Source organism: Bubalus kerabau, chromosome 19, assembly GCF_029407905.1.
Source record: "Bubalus kerabau isolate K-KA32 ecotype Philippines breed swamp buffalo chromosome 19, PCC_UOA_SB_1v2, whole genome shotgun sequence".
Lineage (NCBI taxonomy): Eukaryota > Metazoa > Chordata > Mammalia > Artiodactyla > Bovidae > Bubalus > Bubalus kerabau.
The window spans coordinates 41,677,910-41,700,290 of record NC_073642.1 but is presented as its reverse complement, the minus strand read 5'-3'; the positions used below and the strand labels follow the sequence as shown (position 1 = coordinate 41,700,290).

At 38.7% G+C, this 22,381-nt stretch overlaps 1 protein-coding gene across 10 annotated transcripts in view; it reads right to left on the bottom strand.

The window, feature by feature from the left end:
* Positions 1 to 9,544, bottom strand: part of G2E3 (G2/M-phase specific E3 ubiquitin protein ligase) — a 72,839-nt gene extending 63,295 nt beyond the window's left edge. For 2 of the 10 annotated variants that reach the window (XM_055555647.1, XM_055555653.1), the window contains exon 1: positions 8,941 to 9,113. In XM_055555647.1, coding sequence (XP_055411622.1) covers positions 8,941 to 9,011 — 71 coding nt within the window. In that variant the 5' untranslated portion in view covers positions 9,012 to 9,113. Of the gene's footprint in view, positions 1 to 5,304; positions 5,447 to 8,940; positions 9,116 to 9,154 lie in introns of those variants that run through there. The other 8 variants (XM_055555648.1, XM_055555651.1, XM_055555644.1 and 5 more) reach the window with 7 other exon arrangements.
* Between the last annotated feature and the right edge of the window lie 12,837 nt (positions 9,545 to 22,381).

Here is a 22,381-nt window from a genome sequence, read left to right as displayed (position 1 = left end):
ACTGAAGGCGAAAGCAGAAGACGGTGGCAGAGGATAGCTGGTTAGAGAGCATCACTGACTCAATGGACACGAATCGGAGCAAACTCCAGGAGATAGTGAAGGACAGAGGAGCCTGCAGTCCATAGAGTCAAAGAGTTGGATATGACCAAGCAACTGAACAACAACAACAAAACTATACAAAAGCACAACCATTTGTAGGGGATGCACACATGTGACAACGTATGCCACACACATAATATGTGACTGGACATGCAAACACACATTCCAATCTTTGAAAATTCACAACTTTAAACTTTATACATAGGGGACTTATTGCAGATGGGACAAGGCTGAGGAAAGACCTCTAAAAACTTAAAAATATCTGAACAGAAACTTTGAAAACTAAAAAGCAAAGAGGACAAAAACCAAGACAAAACAAAACAAAAATAAAAAGAGAATATCCAAGGACTGTGAGATAACCACAGAAAGCATAACAAAAGTTCTTGGACTACCAGAAGAAGATAGAAAGTAACAGAAGTAACATTTGAAACAATAACAAAGTAATGCAGACACCAGACAAAAGATCCAGGAAGTTGCAGAACTCCAAGCAGGGTAACTGCCAAAAAACTACACCTACACATATTATTTCAAACTACAGAAAATTAAAGATAAAGAATAAAACTCCTGAAAAAAGTTACAGGGGAAAATAATCTTACCTAATAGATAAACAAGAGTAGGGATTACATCCAATTTCTCCTCAGAAACTACGCAAGTAAAGAGAGGAGTAATATTTAAAGGAGAAATATTTCAAGTATTGGGGGGCAGGGAGGGGAGGGAAAAAAAGCCTAGAATTCTGTATCCTGTGAAATTATCTTTAGAAATGAAAGAGAAATAAAGACTTTCTTAAACAAAAATTGGTGGAATATGTTGCCAGTAGACCTGCCTTTCAAGGTATGTTATGAGAAGCTCTTGAAAGAGAAGGAAAATGATATAGGTCAGAAATTCACATCTATATAAAGAAAAGAAGTTTCCAGGAATAAGTAAAAATAAAATGAAAACTTCTATATGCTCAATTAAAACCACAGAGTGGAGCTAAATATATGAACAAAGAACAAGGGCAACAAATAGAAAACAGTAACAAATATGGTAGAATTAACAAATATTTATATGAATTAATATTTATTAATTCATCCATATTAATAATCATTTTGAATGCCAATGGTCTAAATGCATCAACTAGAAGACAGATTTGTCGCCGTAGATCAAAAAATAAGACCTAAGTATATGTTATCTCAATACCCACTTTAAACATAGATTAAAAGCAAATGGATGGAGGGATTTCCCTGAAGTTCTGTGGTTAAGAATCTGCTCTTCCACTGCAGGGAGCAAGTGGAGCATGCGTTTGATCTCTGGCCAGGGAACTAAACTTTCAAGAACCCTGTGGCATTGAAAAAAAAAAAAAAAAAAAAAAATATATATATATATATATATATAGCAATACTATGAACAACTCTGGGCTTCCCAGGTGGTGCTAGTGGTAAAGAACCCACCTGCCAATGCAGGAGATGCAGATTCCATCCCTGGGTCGAGACGATTCCCTGGTGAAGGGAATGGCAACCCACTCCAATAGTCCAGTATTCTTGCCTGGAGAATTCCATGGACAGAGGAACCTGGCAGACTACAGTCCATGGGGTCACAAAGAGTTGGACACAACTGAGAGACTAACACATACATGAACAACTCTACAGCCATAAATTTGATAATTTGATAAGCTGGATGAAAGTGAAAGTTGCTCAGTTGTGTCTGACTTTTTGGACCCCATGGACTCCATGGAATTCTCCAGGCCAGAATACTAGAGTGGGTAGTCTTTCCCTTCTCCAGGATATCTTCCCAACCCAGGGATTGAACCTAGGTCTCCTGCACTGCATGTGGATTCTTTACCAGCTGAGCCACAAGGGAAGCCCAAGAATACTGGAGTGGGTAGCCTATCCCTTCTCCAGAGGATCATCCCAACCCAGGAGTCAAACAGGGGTCTCCTGCATTGCAGGCAAATTCTTTATCAACTGAGCTATCAGGGAAGCCCCATAGAACAAACCAATTCTTTGAAAAACACAACTTTTGCTGAAACACAATAAAAAATAAACAATCTGAATATAACTGTATTAAAGAAACTGAATCAATAATTAGTAACCTTTCAAAACAGAAAGCACCAGGCCCAGATGGGTCACTATAAAATTCTATCAAACATTTAAGGAGAAATTATACCAATTCTCTACAATATCTTTAGGAGTGGGACTACTTCCAATTTACTCCATTAGGCCAGCATGTACCTAATAGCAAAAAAAAAAAAAAAAAAAAACGACATCACAAAAGAAAAAAACACAAACTCATGAATACAGATGCCACAATAAAATATTAGCTAATCAAATCAAACAATGTATAAAAAGAATTATATACCACAGCCAAGCAGGATTTACCTCAGTTATGCAGTCATGCATCTTGGTATTTAACCAAAAGAGATAAAAATTTATGTTCACAACAAAACTTTCACAGAGATGCTTACAGCTTGGAAACAGTTAAAATGTCCTTCAGTAGATGAACAGATAAACTATGGTACACCTAGACAACAGAATATTACTTAATGCTAATTGCTGGGAGAAGTATCAACAACCTCAAATATGCAGATGATACCAGTCTAATGGCAGAAAGTGAAGTGGAACTAAAGAGCCTCTTGATGAAGGTGAAAAAGGAGAGTAAAAAGGTGGTTTAAAAGTCAACATTCAAAAATGAAGAACATGACATCTGGTCCCATCACATCATGGCAAACAGAAGGGGAGTAAGTGGAAGCGGTGTCAGATTTTCTTTTCTTGGGCTCCAAAATCACTGCAGATGGTGACTGCAGTCATGAAATTAAAATTGGATCCTTGGAAGGAAAGCTATGACAAACCTAGACAGTGTATTAAAAAGCAAAGACATCACTTTGCTGACAAAGGCCCATAGAATCAAAGCTATGGCATTTTCAGTAGCCTTGTACAGACCTGAGAGCTGGACTATAAAGAAGACTGAGTGCTGAAGAATTGATGCTTTCGAACTGCGGTCCTGAAGAAGACTCTTGATAGTTTCTTGGACTGCAAGGAGATCAAACTAGTCAATCCTAAAGGACATCAACCCTGAATACTCATTGGAAGGACTGATGCTAAATCTGAAGCTCCAATACTTTGGCTGCTTGATGCAGAGCTGACTCATTGGAAAAGACCCTGATGTTGGGAAAAACTGAGGGCAAGAGGAGAAGGAGGCAGCAGAGGTTGAAATGATTAGATAGGATTACCACCTCAATGGACATGAACGTGAGCAAATGCTGGGAGATAATGAAGGACAGGGAAGCCTGGAATGCTGCAGTCCATGGGGTCTCAAAGAATTGGACATGACTTAGCAACTGAACAACAACAAAGGTGAAATAGTTGATAAAGAATCCACCTGCCAATGTAGGAGACACAAGAGACAAGAGTTCGATCCACAGGTTGGGAAGATCCCCAGAGTAGGAAATGGCAGGCCACTCCAGTATTCTTGCCTAAAAAATTCTATGGACAGAGGAGCCTGGAGGGCTACAGTCCATGGGGTTGTAAAGAGCCAAAATGACTGAGTAAACAGGCACAGAATGTATAACATCAAGTTGTGGGTGCTGTGTAGTCACTAAGTTGTATTGACCTCTGTGTGACCCCCATGGATTGTAGCCCTCCAGGCTCCTCTGTCCATGGGATTTCCCAGGCAAGAATACTGGAGTGGGTTTCCATTTCCTCCTCCAGGGGATCTTCCCAACACAGGGATGGAGCCCACACCTACTGCACTGGCAGGTGAATTCTTTATCACTGAGGCACCATGGAAGGAAAAAAATTCATAACTGGGTTCTTGCCCTAGTGAGAACTGTGGAATTATGTGTGATTTAGAGCAGGACTCAATTTCCTTATGGGAAATTTATTACCTTGCAGGGTCATAAGATCCTAAAGAATCTGTTAAGCTATATAAACTGTAAAGCACTATATAATCCTGAAGTATCCTTATGATGACTAAGATTATGGGACAGACTTGAAAAACAAAAACATCCAACCATGCCCAGCATAATGATCAATAAATATTTACTAAATAAATAAAGGATTTCCCTGGTGGCTCAGATGGTAAAGCGTCTGAATAAAAATATTTTACTTTAGAATCATTGCAAAGGAAGTTATAGGAAAAATGGATCAATAAAACTGACCATGAGATATTCTTCAATGAAAAACTCCACACCAGTTTTAAACCAATTCCACAGTGAATAGCCCCAAATATTTCAAAACTACAAAGCCTACTACTACTACAAATACCATTCATTTGTAAGAGAAATTTCAATAGCAGCATTCCAGAAAAATAGATAAATTCGAAAATCTGAGACCAAAAAAAGTTGTTTGATGTTAGGCTACTGGAAGCACTACAGAAAAAGAGGCATAAAAAATATAAAACCCAGGCAAAACTTAGTATTTAGTTTGGGTTTAACTCTCTTAAGAGTTAACATAAGCTTACATACTAAGAGAGACACCCACCAGTGCTTCCCTCAGTAATTTTAATATTCTTCTGTGGCTCAGCTAGTAAAGAATCCACCTGCAATGCAGGAGACCTGGGTTCGATCCCTGGGCTGGGAAGATCCCCTGGAGAAGGGAAAGGCTACCCACTCCAGTATTCTGGCTAGAGAATTCCACGGACTGTATAGTCCATGGGGTGGCACAGACATGACTGACTTTCACTTGACAAACAAAATACCAATTAACGTGGACACTGGCATTATTGTAAAAAGTTGTAATTGAAGGTAGTTGAAGTTTCCCTTTGTATACAAACATATCATCACATGGCATGAACTACAGACTTTACCTTGTGTCAATGTAAGCTCATCAATTGTAACAAATGTACCACACTAAAGGGGAATGTTTATAATGGGAGAGACTATGCATGTGTGGGGAAGGCGGTACATGGGAAATCTCTATCATCTTCCCCTCAATTTTGCTGTGAACTAAAACTGCTCTTTGGCTTTCCTAGGTGGCTGAGTGGTAAAGAATCTGCCTGCCAATACAAGAGACACAGGTTTGATCCTTGGGTCAGGAAGATCGGCTGCAGGAGGCAAGAGATTTCTTGCCTGGGAAATCTCATGGACAGGGGAACCTGGCAGGCTACAGTCCATGGGGTTGCAAAAGAGTCAGATACGATTTAGCAACTAAACAACAACAAAATTGCTCTTACAAAAATCCAGTCTTTAAAAAGGAAAAGCAATTAAGTTATAAGTTTATATTGACTTACTTCACAGCTAGTCCTCCGGGAATAGGTTTTCCTTCCGTCCCTCTCTATATACTGGCTCTCAATGTCCATTGTTCATGTTTCTTCATCATTTCATTGTCATCTCAGAATGTAACGACCTTTCCACCTTGGTTCTCAACAGTCTCTGGATATCCCAATTCCAAAATTCAAGAAATGATGTGAATGGTCTAGCTGCATCAGTCATTCAGCTCTGATTCAAATAACTACTTTGGCTGGAGAAGGTATGTGGGATCATATGCTCTTAAGTCCAAACCTTTACTCTCTGGTCATCAGAATGATGTGCCTATAACACTGACAGGTTTCTAAAGAAAAGGCTGTGGGCAATGAAGTCAGGTAACGATCTTACCTGTTTAAACCACAAAGGAAAGGCAAACTTTTCTGTTTTTAATTTCCCAATATTCTCTTAATTTAGAACTGAATTAATGTAGAAGTGATCATCTGTGTACAAATGAGGCTAATTCTCTATTATAAAGTTATTTTTTAAATTACACTTAAAATATATCTTATAATAAAAAAAATCCTGCATGGAAGGAAATTAAATGCAAAAAAAAACAAAATAAAAATTTTTTTAAAGTTACTAAATCTTTTGTTGCCTCAGTTTTTTCACCTTAATATAGGGATAATAAGAAAATGGCTCTAAAGGTTAAATGAGAAATATGTATAAAGCATTCAGAGTTCTGTGAATATTAGCAAATACTGCTCTTAAAGAAATTTTTAAAAATCTTAAATTTTTTCCCATATAAAATGTCTTCTAATTCTACAACTTCAATACTTATTTTTCCATAGTTGTGTAATTTACAAACTATATGATATCACTAAAATCTCTACCACAGCTACACAGAATTATATTCTGTCATCTTTCAATTTTTAACTTTTTCAGCTTAATAAGACATAATGTGTTAAAATTTTTAAAATAATAAGCACCCCCTGAACACACAGTTTCAGACTATAAAGATACTGTTCTGAACCTAGAACTGCAGATATAAAGACAAAAGAAGACAAGAGCTATTTTGTTTACAACTAAACCATGCACTGAGGGCTTCCCACTGATAAAGAATCTGCCTGCCAGTGCAGGAGATTCGAGAGTCTTGAGTTTGATCCCGGGGCTGGGAAGATGCCTGGAGTAAGAAATGGTAACCTACTCCAGTATTCTTGCCTGGAAAATCCCAAGGACAGAGGAGCCTGGTGGGCTCCATGGGATCACAAAGAGTTAGACACAATTGAGCACGCTAGCACATATACAAACTGCACTGAGGAAGAAGCACTTCACTGGCTAAGTCTAGGAAGGTACCTGAAACCTACTAGGTCAAATTTTAAGGAGAAATATAAAAGGTCAATGACTAACTGCACAAATATGATAGAAGAGATCTGGAGTATTGTGGTAATACCACAGAACATCACAGGATGGAAAAGAATGGCAGAAAATTATGAGGATAATTCTTAAAAAGAGGTTGGAACCAGATTGAGAAGGTTTTTGGGGGAAAAAAAAAAAAAGCTAAGAAATTTGAAATATATATATGGTAGATGATGAGAGGCCATCAGAAATTTTTTAAAGAGCAACATTTGGAAGGAGAGATTGCAGATAGAGGTAGGAAGCATTACAATAAATCAATCAGTAAGAAGTATAAAATTTCTAACAAAATCTAGTTTTTGTCCTAGTTTGAACATTTTACTAGTTGTATGAGAACAAACTGCTAAAACCTTCATAGGCTAAGTTTTCTTATCTGAAAAAAATAGTAAATATTACAACGCTATTTTGAAGATTAACGACATAATGTACGTATAATGCTTAGAGTAACTCGGTATCATAGCAGATGCAGGTATCATTCACTATGTACCACACACTATTCTAAGATTTTAATGTGTTTAATTCATTTGATTCTCACAATAGTCCTACCAGATAGATATTGCTATTATCTCCACTATAACTGAGGGAATTTAAGCACTGAAAGGTTAAGGAACTAACAGCCTTAGGGTCAGACAGCTACCAAGTCACAAGAACAGAATTTAAATGCAAGCAATCTGGCTCCACTTTCATGACCTTAACCAACATATTACAATGCTTCTCTAAGAGAGACCAAGTCAGTGTTTTTAAAATATTCATCAAAATTTCTAACCTTCAAATTAAATTTACAGAACACTATCCTCCAGATTTATGGGATTATAATTTCTGAGATTTGAAATACAGGAATCAGCACTTAACAAATCCTTCAAGGTAATGGGTACACAATAAAAATTGAAATCCACTGATTCAGGTAGATACAGCAAAAAAAAAAAAAAACAAAGAGTCCAGGTAAGGAAAAGGAACAGAAAATGTAGAGATGAATTCTACAGGGGAAATTACTATTTGCTGGTGGCTTATAATAAGTAGAATCATAAGATCTGAATTAAGCAAACCTTAACAAAGTACAGCTAATGTCTTGCTGCAGTCTTACATTAATTTTTAAATTTTAATGACCATAACTACTGAATATTTACATTTATTTTTCCTGGCTAATAATGAAACAAAAGTTCATTAGCAGGGACGGAGGAGTAGGAGTAGCCAGCACTGGACAAAGGGATATTTATTCTGAAAAAGTCCTACTTTTTAAAAGAAACTTATACATTTATATGGTATGATACCTTGATGTTAAAATCTTAGAAGAAGCATAAAATATCTGATCCTATAAAGCAACACAAAATTTGTCTGACAGTTTTCAACAAGCCAAGATATAAAATTTCTACACATTTAAATGCTTACTTATAGTTTACAAGTAGGGTACACATTTAAACTATTCCAGAAGGCATGGCTTTGTTGGGAGGTTAGACAGAATTGATTTTTGAGGCAGTCGGTCATTAATAATAAGTAAAATAAAAACCCAAAACAAAACCTGATGTCAGAAAATTTAGTACTTTCGAAATGACTCCACAACAACCCAATCGGCCAATGAATGACGGGGATGAAAAGGCAGGTCTGTGGAACTAAACCTTATCCCTATTGTTAGCAAACTAACACCCTTGTGACTCACCGCTGTTACCATACAGCCAATTTAAATAAGCAAGAGTCTCAGATTTTTGCGGTACATGAAAAATATCCGGGTTTTGAATACAAAGGATACTCAGATTTCAATTTAAATCCCCACCAGGTATTTCAAAGACTGCCAATTTCCTGCGGTCCACTGTAAGAAAGACTACTCCTTTTAGAAGGAACGTAGAACATTTCTTCATTCTAAACCTGCTCCCAACCTTCCACCTTTAATAAACGAAGATTCTTTTGGGTATGGTAATACTTCAGCAATAACTACTGCTGAAGCTGCAGTACTTGAGCCTATTTGGCGGAAATACTGAATTGCAATTACCAGAAAGACGACAGTTTAAAGTTTCGGGGGCGGTCGGGCCGCCGAATCCCCAGTATTCTAGAGCTGGGGTGTGTACGCCATCTGTTTGCAGCGCTGACCCGGGAGAGGCTCCCCCTGCGCCAACTTCCAAAGCCCTCACGTCCGGCCCCACTACAAGACACCTCAAAGGCTCTCCGAGGCCCCCGCTGTACTGTCCGGTCTCCCCGACCCCCTGACCCATCCGACGGTCCTGCTTCTCTCCTTGGAATATACCATTTCTTGCTGTTCCACATCCACTCACCGAGGCGCACTGGGCAGAAGTTCCAGAGAGGCCGTGTCACTTTTCCCTTCCCGCGCTGCGCCACACGCCATCCTCGAGCTGCTACACCAAACGGCCCACACAATTCAAATTCGCCCACTTCCGCCCGCAACCCGGAAGGAACGCTCAGCCCCGCCCCAGGGGCCCGCGGTGACGCGAAGTCGCGGAAGGAAGAGGCACGTCCCTGTTTTAATACCTCGCGCTGGCGTCAGTTTCTTTTGTATCTCCCTGCTTAGGTCTGAAGAGAAGTGACGGAGCGGGATTGGTATTTCTGCCCGGTGGCTCGTGAGTGCTCTCTCGTTTCTGAAATGGATTGAGACGTGCTGAATTTTCTTCCCTTCAAGGACGTGAAGTGATTCAGTCATGTCCGACTCTTTGCGACCCTGTGGACTGGCTCTTACATCCACGGGATTCTCCAGACAAGAATACTGGAGTGGGTTGCCGTTTCCTTCTCCAGGGTATCTTCCCGACCCAGGGATTGAACCCGGGTCTCCCGCATTGTAGGCAGACGCTTTATCGTCTGAGTCACCGGGGAATCTGCGTAGTTTCTCCTTTCGTTTCAAGGAAATAACTAACCAAGCGAGCCCGGATGTTTACTCCTCGCCTCGCGTACGCACCAGCTGCAACCAGAAGTGAAAAAACAAACCCTCCACGTCCTTAGTACGGAATTTCTCTAGGTCTCCTGAGACTTGCCTCGGCACCGTCAGGACCTCTTTCCACACTCTGTTTGAGGAAGACAAAAAGCCAATCAGAGGGAGAGAGAGAATACATATAAGATTTTTAAAATAAGACTATATAGTCAGGTTTTGTTTTAATGTTTGTCCCTTGAGTTTTTGTTAACCACTCCTTCTTTAGGATGCTTAATGAGTACTTCAGTTTCTTCCACCAAAATGTTGACAGTTATCACCAGCAACCCTGCCATCAGTCCAATGAGATTAATTTCTCATCAGCAGTGGAGAGTCCGTTAAAGTCACTGACATTTTTTTTCATAGGACTAGTCAGGCTTAATGTATAATTACCTAGGGCTAGCGTTTACTGAATGGAATATCAAGTTATTTGCATATTTAAACTGTTACTCCCTTTTTCTCCCCAGAGTGAATTAGGTGAATTTGAATACAAACCCTATTCAAGTAATGCTATAGCATTTCATGAAGAAAGAAGATCTGCAATATGTACCCACTGACTATTTCAGGGAGCCTGAGTAGATCCAGACTTAAGAACTTTTTAAAGAAAATATTCACTACAGGACATACTTTAATCTAACAAAACTGGATATTCTGGTGCTAATAAATTTTTTAAATTAACTGAAATATATTGATGTGAATATTGTGCTGCCACACAACCCCAAAACTAATTTTCTTTTCTTGGATTAGCAAAAATTAAAATGATTTACAACATCCAGTACTAGGAGGGTGTAGTAGTAAATTGTACATATGGATCTCCTGGGAGCGTACACTGATACAACTCTTGGAAAAATAACTCTTTGACCAACACTTCTCTACATTGGGGTTCTCCTGTAGAAATATACTGAAGCTCTAATACTTTGGCCACCTGATGCAAAGAGTTGACTTACTGGACATGGATGTGAGCAAATCCAGGAAATAATGGAGGACAGGGAAGCCTGGCATGCTGCAGTCCATGTAGTCGCAAACAGTCGAATATGACTTAGCGACTGATAAACAACAACAATAGAAAAATACATGCTAGTGCTTTTGAAGCACTTCAAATTAAAAACAACTATCAGGAGGTACATGATTGAATAGGTAGGATACAGTGGAAGTCACTCAGTCGTGTCTAACTCTTTGCGACCCCATGGACTATACAGTTCAGTTCAGTCGCTCAGATATGTCTGACTCTTTACAACCCCATGGACTGCAGCACGCGAGGCCTCCCTGTCCATCACCAACTCCCAGAGTCTACCCAAACTCTAGTCCATTGAATTAGTGGTGCCATCCAACCATCTCATCCTCTGTCATCCCCTTCTCCTCCTGCCGTCAATCTTTCCCAGAATCAGGGTCTTTTCTAATGAGTCAGTTTTTCATATCAGGTGGCCAAAGTATTGGAGTTTCAGCTTCAGCATTAGTCCTTCCAATGAACACCCAAGACTGATCTCCTTTAGGATGGACTGGTTAGATTTCCTTGCAGGCCAATGGACTCTCAAGAGTCTTCTCCAACACCACAGTTCAAAAGCATCAATACTTCAGTGCTCAGCTTTCTCTCACATCCATACATGACCAGTGGAAAAACCATAGCTTTGACTAGATGGACTTTTGTCAGCAAAGGAATGTCTCTGCTTTTTAATATGCCCTAGGTTGGTCATAACATTTCTTCCAAGGAGCAAGTGTCTTTTAATTTCATGGCTGCAGTCACCATCTGCAGTGATTTTGGAGCCCCCAAAATAAAGTCTGTCACTGTTTCCACTATTTCCCCATCTATTTGCCATGAAGTGATGGGATCAGATGCCATAATCTTCATTTTCTGAATGTTGAGTTTTAAGCCAACTTTTTCACTTTTCTCTTTAACTTTCATCAAGAGGCTGTTTAGTTCTTCACTTTCTGCCGTAAGGGTGGTGTCATCTGCATATCTAAGGTTGTTGATATTTCTGGGAGAAAATCTTGATTCCAGCTTGTGCTTCATCCAGCCCAGCATTTCTCATGATGCACTCTGCATATAATTTAAATAAGCAGGGTGACAATATACAGCCTCGACGAACTTCTTTTCCTATTTGGAACCAGTCTGTTGTTCCATGTCCAGTTCTAACTGTTGCTTCCTGACCTGCATACAGATTTCTCAGGAGGCAGGTCCAGTGGTGTGGTATTTCCATCTCTTGAAGAATTTTCCACAGTTTATTGTGATCCACACAATCAAAGGCTTTGGCATAGTCAATAAAGCAGAAGTAGATGTTTTTCTGGAACTCTCTTGCTTTTTTGATGAGCCTATGGATGTTGGCAATTTGATCTCTGGTTCCTCTGCCTTTTCTAAATCCAGCTTGAACATCTGGAAGATCACAGTTCATGTACTGTTTTTTTGTTTTGTTTTGTTTTGTTTTTCATGTACTGTTGAAGCCTGGTTTGGAGAATTTTCAGCATTACTTTGCTAGCATGTGAGATGAGTGCAATTGTGCAGTAGTTTGAACATTCTTTGGCATTGCCTTTCTTTGGGATTGGAATGAAAACTGTTCTTTTCCAGTCCTATGGCCACTGCTGAGTTTTCCAAATTTGTTGGCGTATTGAGTGCAGCACTTTCACAGCATCATCTTTTAGTATTTGAAATAGCTCAACTGGAATTCCATCACCTCCACTAGCTTTGTTCGTACTGATGCTTCCTAAGGCTCTCTTGACTTTACATTCCAGGATATCTGGCTCTAGGTGAGTGATCACACCATCATGATTATCTGGGTCATGAAGCTCTTTTTTGTATAGTTCTTCTGTGTATTCTTGCCACCTCTTCTTACTATCTTCTGCTTCTGTTAGGTCCATACCATTTTTGTCCTTTATTGTACTCATCTTTGCATGAAATGTTCCCTCGGTATCTCTAATTTTCTTAAAGAGATCTCTAGTCTTTCCCATTCTGTTGTTTTGCTCTCTTTCTTTGCATTTTTCACTGAGGAAGGCTTTTTTTTCTCTCCTTGCTATTCTTTGGAACTCTGCATTCAAGTGGATATACAGTTTATGGGATTCTCCAGGCCAGAATACTGGAGTGGGTAGCTTTTCCCTTCTCCAGGGGATTTTGCTAACCCAGGGATAGAACTCAGGTCTCCCACATTGCAGGAGGATTCTTTACCAGCTGAGCCACAAATACGTCCCTGCTATTAAGTAGACTTCTACTACTATTAAGCAGACTTCTACTACTATTAAGCAACAAAGCTCTGTTGCTTTGCCCCCTAAACTGCTGCGTCCAAAGTTAGAACTGTCGAACTCCCAAAGATACAAACAAAAAGAATGGTATTATTTAGTTATAAAAGCGGCAATATTTGGTTATATAATAATGCTGATAGACTTGGCTCTGCATCATTTCACTAATTCTTATATTACCACTTCCCTGTAACAGTACATGTTGTTGGACTAAAGTATCCTTTATAGCAGCTCATTCCTCCCCTGGGCTAGTCATAGTGAAGTTCTACCAGCCCTTTTTGTCTTTTACATGGGGCAGGTTTTTTGATCCTTATCTCCTACCCACACTTGAAACAAATATTTGAATTATATTTTTGGCAGATCCCGGTCTCCCCTTCTTATACCAAGATAGATCCCTGCATATCTGTTCATCTTAAGGATAAATTTCTAGTTTTTTGCCCTTAAAGCACTCCATATCAATTCCTATTAATAGTACTCAAGGTCACCGCATCTATCTGCTCCCCTAACTAGTGATCATCTCTGATATCTTGGGACAAAACTTATATTAAGTTTCCTGCTACTCAGAACCCTCGCAGAGTCACATAATGAGAAATACACTTTTAAAAGGGACCATTCAAAAAGTCTAAATAGAGGCCTATTCATATTCTCATAATAAGATACTTGACCTAGAAATGAAGTGTGGGTGTGTGTTAGGAGTAGGAAGGGGACCAGGGAGCAGGCTGTTGATAGATGTCCGGGAAGTGAGAAAATGTGTAAAAACACTTTTATGTTTCCCAATTTTGCTTTCACACCTCTTTCTTCAACATCATTTATTTATCATTATAGACTTGATTCTAATGTCAGCACACTGCCTTACAGAAAAGTATTTCTAGAGATTATGCAACAGGAGAAACAAATAGCTTCCCTACTTCCACTCAACTTGTATCCCTTACATGCCACGTTTTCTGTCTTCCACTGATTAGCCTACTATGGGCAATGATGTTAAAACAAAAGACAGGGGAAAAAATAATAGCTAGGCCAAATGTCTGTTTCTCCTTTCAGGAACTCTAGTATAGAGTCTGTTTAGACCCTCTTCAGCAATTCTTTAGACCACCACTGCCCAATACAAATGTTAGCCACATAGATCAGATCAGATCAGATCAGTCGCTCAGTCGTGTCCGACTCTTTGCGACCCTATGAATCACAGCACGCCAGGCCTCCCTGTCCATCACCAACTCCCGGAGTTCACTCAGACTCATGTCCTTCGAGTCAGTGATGCCATCCAGCCATCTCATCCTCTGTCGTCCCCTTCTCCTCTTGCCTCCAATCCCTCCCAGCATCAGAGTCTTTTCCAATGAGTCAACTCTTCACATGAGGTGGCCAAAGTACTGGAGTTCAGCTTTAGCATCATTCCTTCCAAAGAAATCCCAGGGCTGATCTCCTTCAGAATGGACTGGTTGGATCTCCTTGCAGTCCAAGGACTCTCAAGAGTCTTCTCCAACACCACAGTTCAAAAGCATCAATTCTTCAGCGCTCAGCTTTCTTCACAGTCCAAATCTCACATCTGAAAAACCATAGCCTTGACTAGACGAACCTTTGTTGGCAAAGTAATGTCTCTGCTTCTGCATATGCTATCTTGGTTGGTCATAACTTTCCTTCCAAGGAGTAAGCATCTTTTAATTTCATGGCTGCAGTCACCATCTGCAGTGATTTTGGAGCCCCCAAAAATAAAGTCTGACACTGTTTCCACTGTTTCCCCATCTATTTCCCATGAAGTGATGGGACCGGATGCCATGATGTTAGTTTTCTGAATGTTGAGCTTTAAGCCCGCTTTTTCACTCTCCACTTTCACTTTCATCAAGAGACTTTTTAGTTCCTCTTCACTTTCTGCCATAAGGGTGGTGCCATCTGCATATCTGAGGTCATTGATATTTCTCCCGGCAACCTTGATTCCAGTTTGTGTTTCTTCCAGTCCAGCGTTTCTCATGATGTACTCTGCATGTAAGTTAAATAAACAGGATGACAATATACAGCCTTGACGTACTCCTTTTCCTATTTGCAACCAGTCTGTTGTTACATGTCCGGTTCTAACTGTTGCTTCCTGACCTGCATACAAATTTCTCAAGAGGCAGATCAGGTGGTCTGGTATTCCCATCTCTTTCAGAATTTTCCACAGTTTATTGTGATCCACACAGTCAAAGGCTTTGGCATAGTCAATAAAGCAGAAATAGATGTTTTTCTGGAACTCTCTTGCTTTTTCCATGATCCAGCGGATGTTGGCAATTTGATCTCTGGTTCCTCTGCCTTTTCTAAAACCAACTTGAACATCAGGAAGTTCACGGTTCACATATTGCTGAAGCCTGGCTTGGAGAATTTTAAGCATTACTTTAGTCATATTTTAAAAAAATCAAAAGATGGCCTGATTGCCCAGTGATTAAGAATCCACTTGCCAATGCAGGGGACATGGTTTTGATCCCTGGTCTGGGAAGCTTCCACAAGCTGCAGGGCAACTAAGTCCATTTGCCACAACTACTGAGCCTGAGCTCAAGAGCCTGTGCTATGCAATAAGCCACCACAGTGAGAAGCCCCCCATCACTGCAACTGGAGAGTAGCCCCCATGGCCACAGCTAGAGAAAGTCCATGTGCAGCAACAAAGACCTGGCACAGACAAAAGTTACAAATAATAAAATTAAGAAAATAAAAGAAATAGGTGAAGTTAATTGAAGTAATGTTTATTTAACCAAATATATCTTAGATATTAAATATTTATTTGATACTATTTATTATATTAAATAAAACATTAAATACATACCATTAAATATATATTAAATACATTTTAAATTAAATAAATATTATTAAATATTACATTTTTATTTAACCCAATATATCTAACATGTTTCAATAATCTATTCCATTGCTTTCATGGAATAGATTATTGAGACATTTTACATTTTTTTGTACTGTCTTTGATATATATTTTACATTTACAGCACATCTCAATTTGTACTAGCCACATTTCAAGTATTCATTAGTTGCATATAGCTAATGGCTCTCATACTGGCCAGCACAATTGAAAATATGTCACAGTTATTTCTCCAAAGAATACAGACTACCATGGAACTCTATTCTCAAAATCCTTTTTCACCAACTTCTAACAAACATTTGAAAGCATGAAGTATACATATCTTTTCTCGAAATTTGTGTAACTGCTCCTACTCTATCATGGTATCATTGCTTCCATATTTAATGCCTCAGATTTGTTTTTTACACTTTCTCCTTTAATGAATTTTTTTCTTACCCTCTCTATTCTCATTCTCCTTGTCTATTCCATAGGATTTTTTTCTATCTCAGCAATATTTGAATACTTTGGAACATATTCAACACCTATATATTAACATCTATTTTTAACATAGATTATATTTAATATATTTAACATCTATCATGGCATTAGTGCTACAGTTTCCATCCTACAATTGCAAAACAAATTAGTCCATTTAACTGATCACCTCTTGTGTACAGGTCATAATGAGAATACCATACAAAATAAACATATGACCATTATTAGTGTATGGCTCCATGATCAGGGAATATTTGTCAAGCATCTTCTATGCTATCAGCAATGTTAATACATTTCTGATTAGAGTTTTCACAGTGTATACTAAAATGTTCCTTACATTAGTTTGCCTGACCAGACTTTTTACATCAATTTTGAACTTGAATCAAAATAGATTTTAAGAAAAGTAAGCTGTTGTTTGCTACCAAACATAATTCTTTTCCTCAGTATCTCATGCACATGAATGTTTTGATCTAAATTTTTAATCTAACCCTGGTTGAGTGTCTTTTAAATCAAACACACCACCTCGTGGCAGCAGGAAGCACCACCCAAAATAGCAATTTCAGGTCTCTTGTTTCAGGGTTGTTTGGGTAATAGGTAGGTTTATTAACACCAGTTATTTGGAATGATACTGTTCTTGCTGGGTAACTACATGATTTTTAGAAAAAAGGGCTCAAAGATTGCTTGTAGGCAATATGAAACAGGGTGTTCTGATACAGTTCTAAGAAATATTATGTTTGGGCTTCCCAGGTGATGGTAGTGGTAAAGAATCTGCCTGCCAATGCAGGAGACCCGGCTTCGATCCCTGAGTCAGGAAAATTTCCTGGAGGAGGAAATGGCAACCCTCTCCAGTATTCTTGCCTGGAGAATCTCATGGACAGTAGAGTCTGGCAGGCTACAGTCCCTAGGGTTGCAAAGAGTCAGGCATGACTGAGAGACTGAGAACGCCATGTTATATTTATCTTATTTTTCCTCCTCTCCAGGTTGGTGTTTCAAACAAATGATTGTCTGGATTGCTTTTCTTACTTGCTGTCTTTTGGCCTAGAGTGTTTATACAGAAATCAAAGCCTCTTTCCAGTTAAGTGTGTGTGTGCTAAGTTGCTTCAGTTGTGTCCAACTCTTTGTGACCCCATGGACTGTAGCCTGCCAGCCTCTTCTGATTCATAGAAATGAAAACCTCTTTCCAGTTAAGAGTAACTCCAAATGCAGGCATACACATTGGTAAAATCACCCAGAATAAATCAGTCATGAAAAACATGTTTGAATTGAATCTTAAAAATTCTTGAATACAGTTGCAGGCAATCAAAACCGTTTGCAGTTTATTTTGTATACTTTGATTTTTTTAAATCCTTTCCAGAATACTCCAGGAAAGCGACTTCTCAAGTAAATTGATAAAGCAATTTAGTTACAATGAGCCCAATTCTCACCTTTATATCTTGATGAAGGTGGAAGATCAAATTCTCACAAAAGTCCAGGGCATAGAATTACCACTTAGTTAATTGCTTAAAGCTTGGCTTAGACCTTTATGGCTGTTCTTTAGGGAAAATTCTTCAAGGGCACCAAAGAGTATAAGAATATAATAAGGACTGAACTTTAGATCTAGACAGGCTGAGACTTAACTGCTAGCACTATTACCTACAAGCTAAGTATGAAGCACCCAACTCAATTCTCTGAGCATCAGTATTGATTTTAAAAAAGGTAAATCATAATCACTCCCTCACAGGTTTGTTGTGAACTTTATTTTTAAAAATTTTTATTGGAATATAGTTGAGTTACAATGTTGTATTACTTTTAGGTGTACAGCACAGTGATTTGCTTATACATATATATACACATACATAGACATGGGGCTTTCCTGGTGGCTCAGACAGTGAAGAATCTGCCTGCAATGTGGGAGACTGAGCTTAGAGACCTGGGTCAGGAAGATCCCTTGGAGAAGGGAATAGCTACCCACTCCAGTACATTCCTTATAGGTTATTACAAAATATGGAGTATAGTTCCCTTTGCTTTACAGTAGGTCCTTGTTGATTATCAATTTTATATATAGTGTGTATATTTTAATCCCAAACTTCTAATTTATCTCTCCTCTACCTTTCCCCTTTGGTAACCTGTTTTCTATGTCTGTCAGTCAGTTTCTGTTTTATAAATAATTTTATTTGTATCATATTTTAGATTCCACATATAAGCAATATCATATGATATTTGTCTTTGTCTGACTTACTTCACTGTAGGTCCATCCATGTTGCTGCAAATGGCATTATTTCATTCTTTTTTATGGCTGAGCAATGTTGTGAACTTTAAATCAGAGGATATTTTTAATGGTAATTATAATTAGGCAAAACTTATAGTCAACATCCCCTTCCTTCTTCTCTTGGTAATGTGTGGCATTCCATGTCCATTTCCTTTAGGCTGATGGTCCACTTTAGAGTCACTCAGGACTCTCCTCCTAAATAGATTTTAGCCTGTACCTTTCTTCTTCCCTTCAGTGCCTACAATAAATTCCTCAGTGACTCACTCTCTACTTTCCACCTTACCAGCTAACCTCTAAATTTTATTCATGTTAGCATACAGAGCTAAAAGAGATTGAAAGTGTTAATCGCTCAGTCATTCCTACTCTTTGCAACCCCAAGGACTGTAGCCAGGCTCCCCTGTCCGTGGAATTTTCCAGACATGAATACTGGAGTGGATAGCCATTCCCTTACCCATAGGATGTTTCTGACCCAAGAATCGAACCCAGGTCTCCTGCATTCCAGGAGGATTCTTTACTGTCTGAGCACAAGGACTTCCCAGGTGGTGCTAGTGGTAAGGAAGCTACCTGCAATGCAGGAAACACAACTTCAGTCTGAATTTGGAAGATCCCCTGGAGTGGGATATGGCTACCCACTCCAGTAATCTTGCCTGGAAAATCTCACAGACAGAGGAGCCTGGCAGGCTGCAGTCTATGAGGTTGCAGAGTCAGATACAACTGAGCACACACACAAAAGAGATCAGCTTTAACAAGCTATCTGTAGCTCAAATAGATAGTGAGAATTTGGGGGAGTCAGATGTTACGTTTGCTATCTAACTCTTCCTCCTTCTCTTTTCACCAATTTCAGTTTGCAACTCTAGTATCTCAGAAATGGCTTATATCTTCTTTGGTATTTGTATAGTAATAGATATTAAATTTCAGTATGTGGACATTAATCATCAGTCAGTTCAGTTCAGTCGCTCAGTCATGTCCAACTCTTTGTGACCCCATGGACTGCAGCACGCCGTCCATGGCTTCCCTGTCTGTCACCAACTCCTGGAGCTTACTCAAACTCATGTCCATCAAGTCTGTGATGCCATCCAACTATTTCGTCCTCTGTCGTTCCCTTCTCCTCCCACTTTCAATCTTTCCTAGCATCAGGGTCTTTTCAAATGAGTCAGTTCTTCACATCAGCTGGCCAAAGTATTGGAGTTTTAGCTTCAGCATCAGTCCTTCCAATGAATAGTCAGGACTGATTTCCTTTAGGATTGACTAATTGGATCTCCATGCAGTCAAAGGGACTCTCAAGAGTCTTTTCCAACACCACAGTTCAAAAGCATCAATTCTTTGGCACTTAGCTTTCTTTATAAATGACAATCGGATTTTCTATAAATATAAACTAATGAAAGGAAATTAGAAATGTGAAAGGGAACTAACATTTGTTCAATACTTTCTACATTCCAAATGTTGTACTACAACTATCCAAGTTGATTTACTTAATCTTGACTAATAGTTGATGAAACAGGATTTAATTTGATTAAGTAATTTGCCCAAGGCCACAGTAAGAAACTGATATTTTAACCCCATAGCTTTTGTATAGAAGGCCTGCTCTTTCCCATCACAATGTTTTAATTCATACATCTTGTATAGTTCTATTTTAATTTTTTTGAGGAACTTCTATACTGTTTTCCATATGGGCTGTACCAATTTATGTTCCCACCAATAGTGTATGAGAGTTCCCTTTTCTACACATTCTCACCAATATATATTATTTGTGGTCTTTTTGATGATAGCCATGACAGATATGAGGTGATAGCTCTTTGTGATTTTGATTTGCACTTCCCTGATTATTAGAGATGTATATCTGTGCATGTGCCTATTGGACGTTTGTATGCCTTCTTTGTCTATTCAGGTCTTCTGACCATTTTTTAATTGGGTTGTTTCTTTTTTTTATTGAATTGTGTGAGCTGTTTATATACTTTGGACATTAACCCTTAATCGGTCATATAATATGCAAAAATTTTCCCCCATTCCATAGTTTGCCTTTTTATTTGCTTCCTTTGCTGTTCCAAAGTTTTTAAGTTTAATTAGGTCCCATTTGTTTATTTTCATTTTTGTTTTGTTTGCCTTAAGAGGCAGACCCAAAAATATTGCTATGATTTATCAGAGTGTTCTTCCTATATTTTCTTTGAGGGATTGTATGGTTTCCAGTCTTACATTTACATTTTGAATCCATTCTGAGTTCATATTTGTATATGGTATGAGAAACTGTTCTTTTTTGATTCTTTTACATTAGCTATCCAGTTTCCTTAGCACAACTTACTGAAGAGACTATATTTTCCCACTCTATAATCTTTCCTTCTTCGTTGTAGATTAACTGACCATAAGAATGTGGGTTTATTTCTAGGCTTTCTATTCTGTTGCACTTATCTATGTGTCTGTTTTGGTGTCAGTACCATACTGTTTTGATTACTATAGCCTTGTAGTCTAGTTTGAAGTCAGGAATCAAGATACCCCTAGTTCTGGTGTTTTCTCAAGATTGCTTTGGCTATATTCAGGTTCTTTTGTGTTTCCATACAAATTTTAGAATTATTTGTTCTACTTCTGTGAAAAATTCCATTGGTATCTTGATAGGGATTGCACTGAATCTGTAGATTGTCTTGGATGTTAAACTACCTTAATATTATTGTATTACTATCAATTTCTCCTTTATGTCTGTTACTATTTGCTTTATGCATCTAAGTGCTCCTATGTTGGCTGCATATATATTTATGCCATTTATTTCTGGTGTGTTTTTTGGCTTTCCAAATGCTACAAATATCTGAGTTCCCTGCTGTTTTTGTTTTGTTTTAGTGTAATTATTTATTGATAATACTCTGGCTTTGCAGCATCATTTAACACACTGCAGACAACACATACGAACTCTACATCACAGATAAATGCATGATCAGTGCTTGACGTCCACTTCTCATCAAGAATCAAAAGACTACAATTAAATCAAGAGAATAGATCTCATTCCCAATGTGAAGATGCCACAGATTTTTTTACTTCCTTGATTATTTTTATAACATTTAAGATTCCAGAGATATCTATATGCATGTAAGCACAACATTCTTGCTTTAAAACAGCACTTGTTTTCCCTTGAGAAGCTAATATCGTATCTGTGTGGACCCTATTCTGAAGTACTGCCTGTCCAATTTTATGAACCTCTCAAGAAAGGAATTCAGTAACCCAGATGGCATTGTCTAACACTTCTGCTATTCTCCAAATCATAGCATGTAGAATCCTCCCAACTTTCTGGGCCTTTGGTAAAGCATGTATTCAAAAGAACTGAAAAGAGAAGAAAGCAGTTCAGAATTCCTCTTGATTAGACAGGGCTTGGATCTCAAATTAAACCTAATTTGTTTCTGCTCATTTAATTATCTAAAGACTCCTTTCTCCAAGGGGTAGTACTGATGTCTAAAATGAATCCCAAATGATTTCTGACATCATTTTACCAAGGTAAAATGTCTGTCCATTTATTAGGTAAGAGCTAGTAGGCTTCTGAACCACAAACCCTATACCAGCCATTGAGGGCCATTTGATGATCTGTTTTCTGCCAAAATACCCAGTTGTTGTTGTTCAGTCTCCCAGTAGCATCTGACTTTTTGCGACCCCATGGACTGCAGCACACTAAGTCTGTGTTCCTCATCATCTCCCAAAGTTTGCTCAAGTTCATGTCCCTTGCATCTGTGATGCCATCCAGCCATTTCATCCTCTGACACCCTCTTCTCCTTCTGCCCTCAATTTTTCCCAGCATCAGGGACTTTTCCAATGAGTTGGCTGTTTGCATCAGGTGACCAAAATACTAGAGCTTCAGCTTCAGCATCAGTCCCTCCAATGAGTATTCAGAGTTGATTTCCTTTTAAGATTGGCCAGTTTGATCTCCTTGCTGCCAAGGGACTCTCAGGAGTCTTCTGCAGCACCAGTTTGTAGGCATCAATTCTCTCGTGTTCTGCCTTCTTTACGGCCCATACGTGACTACTGGGA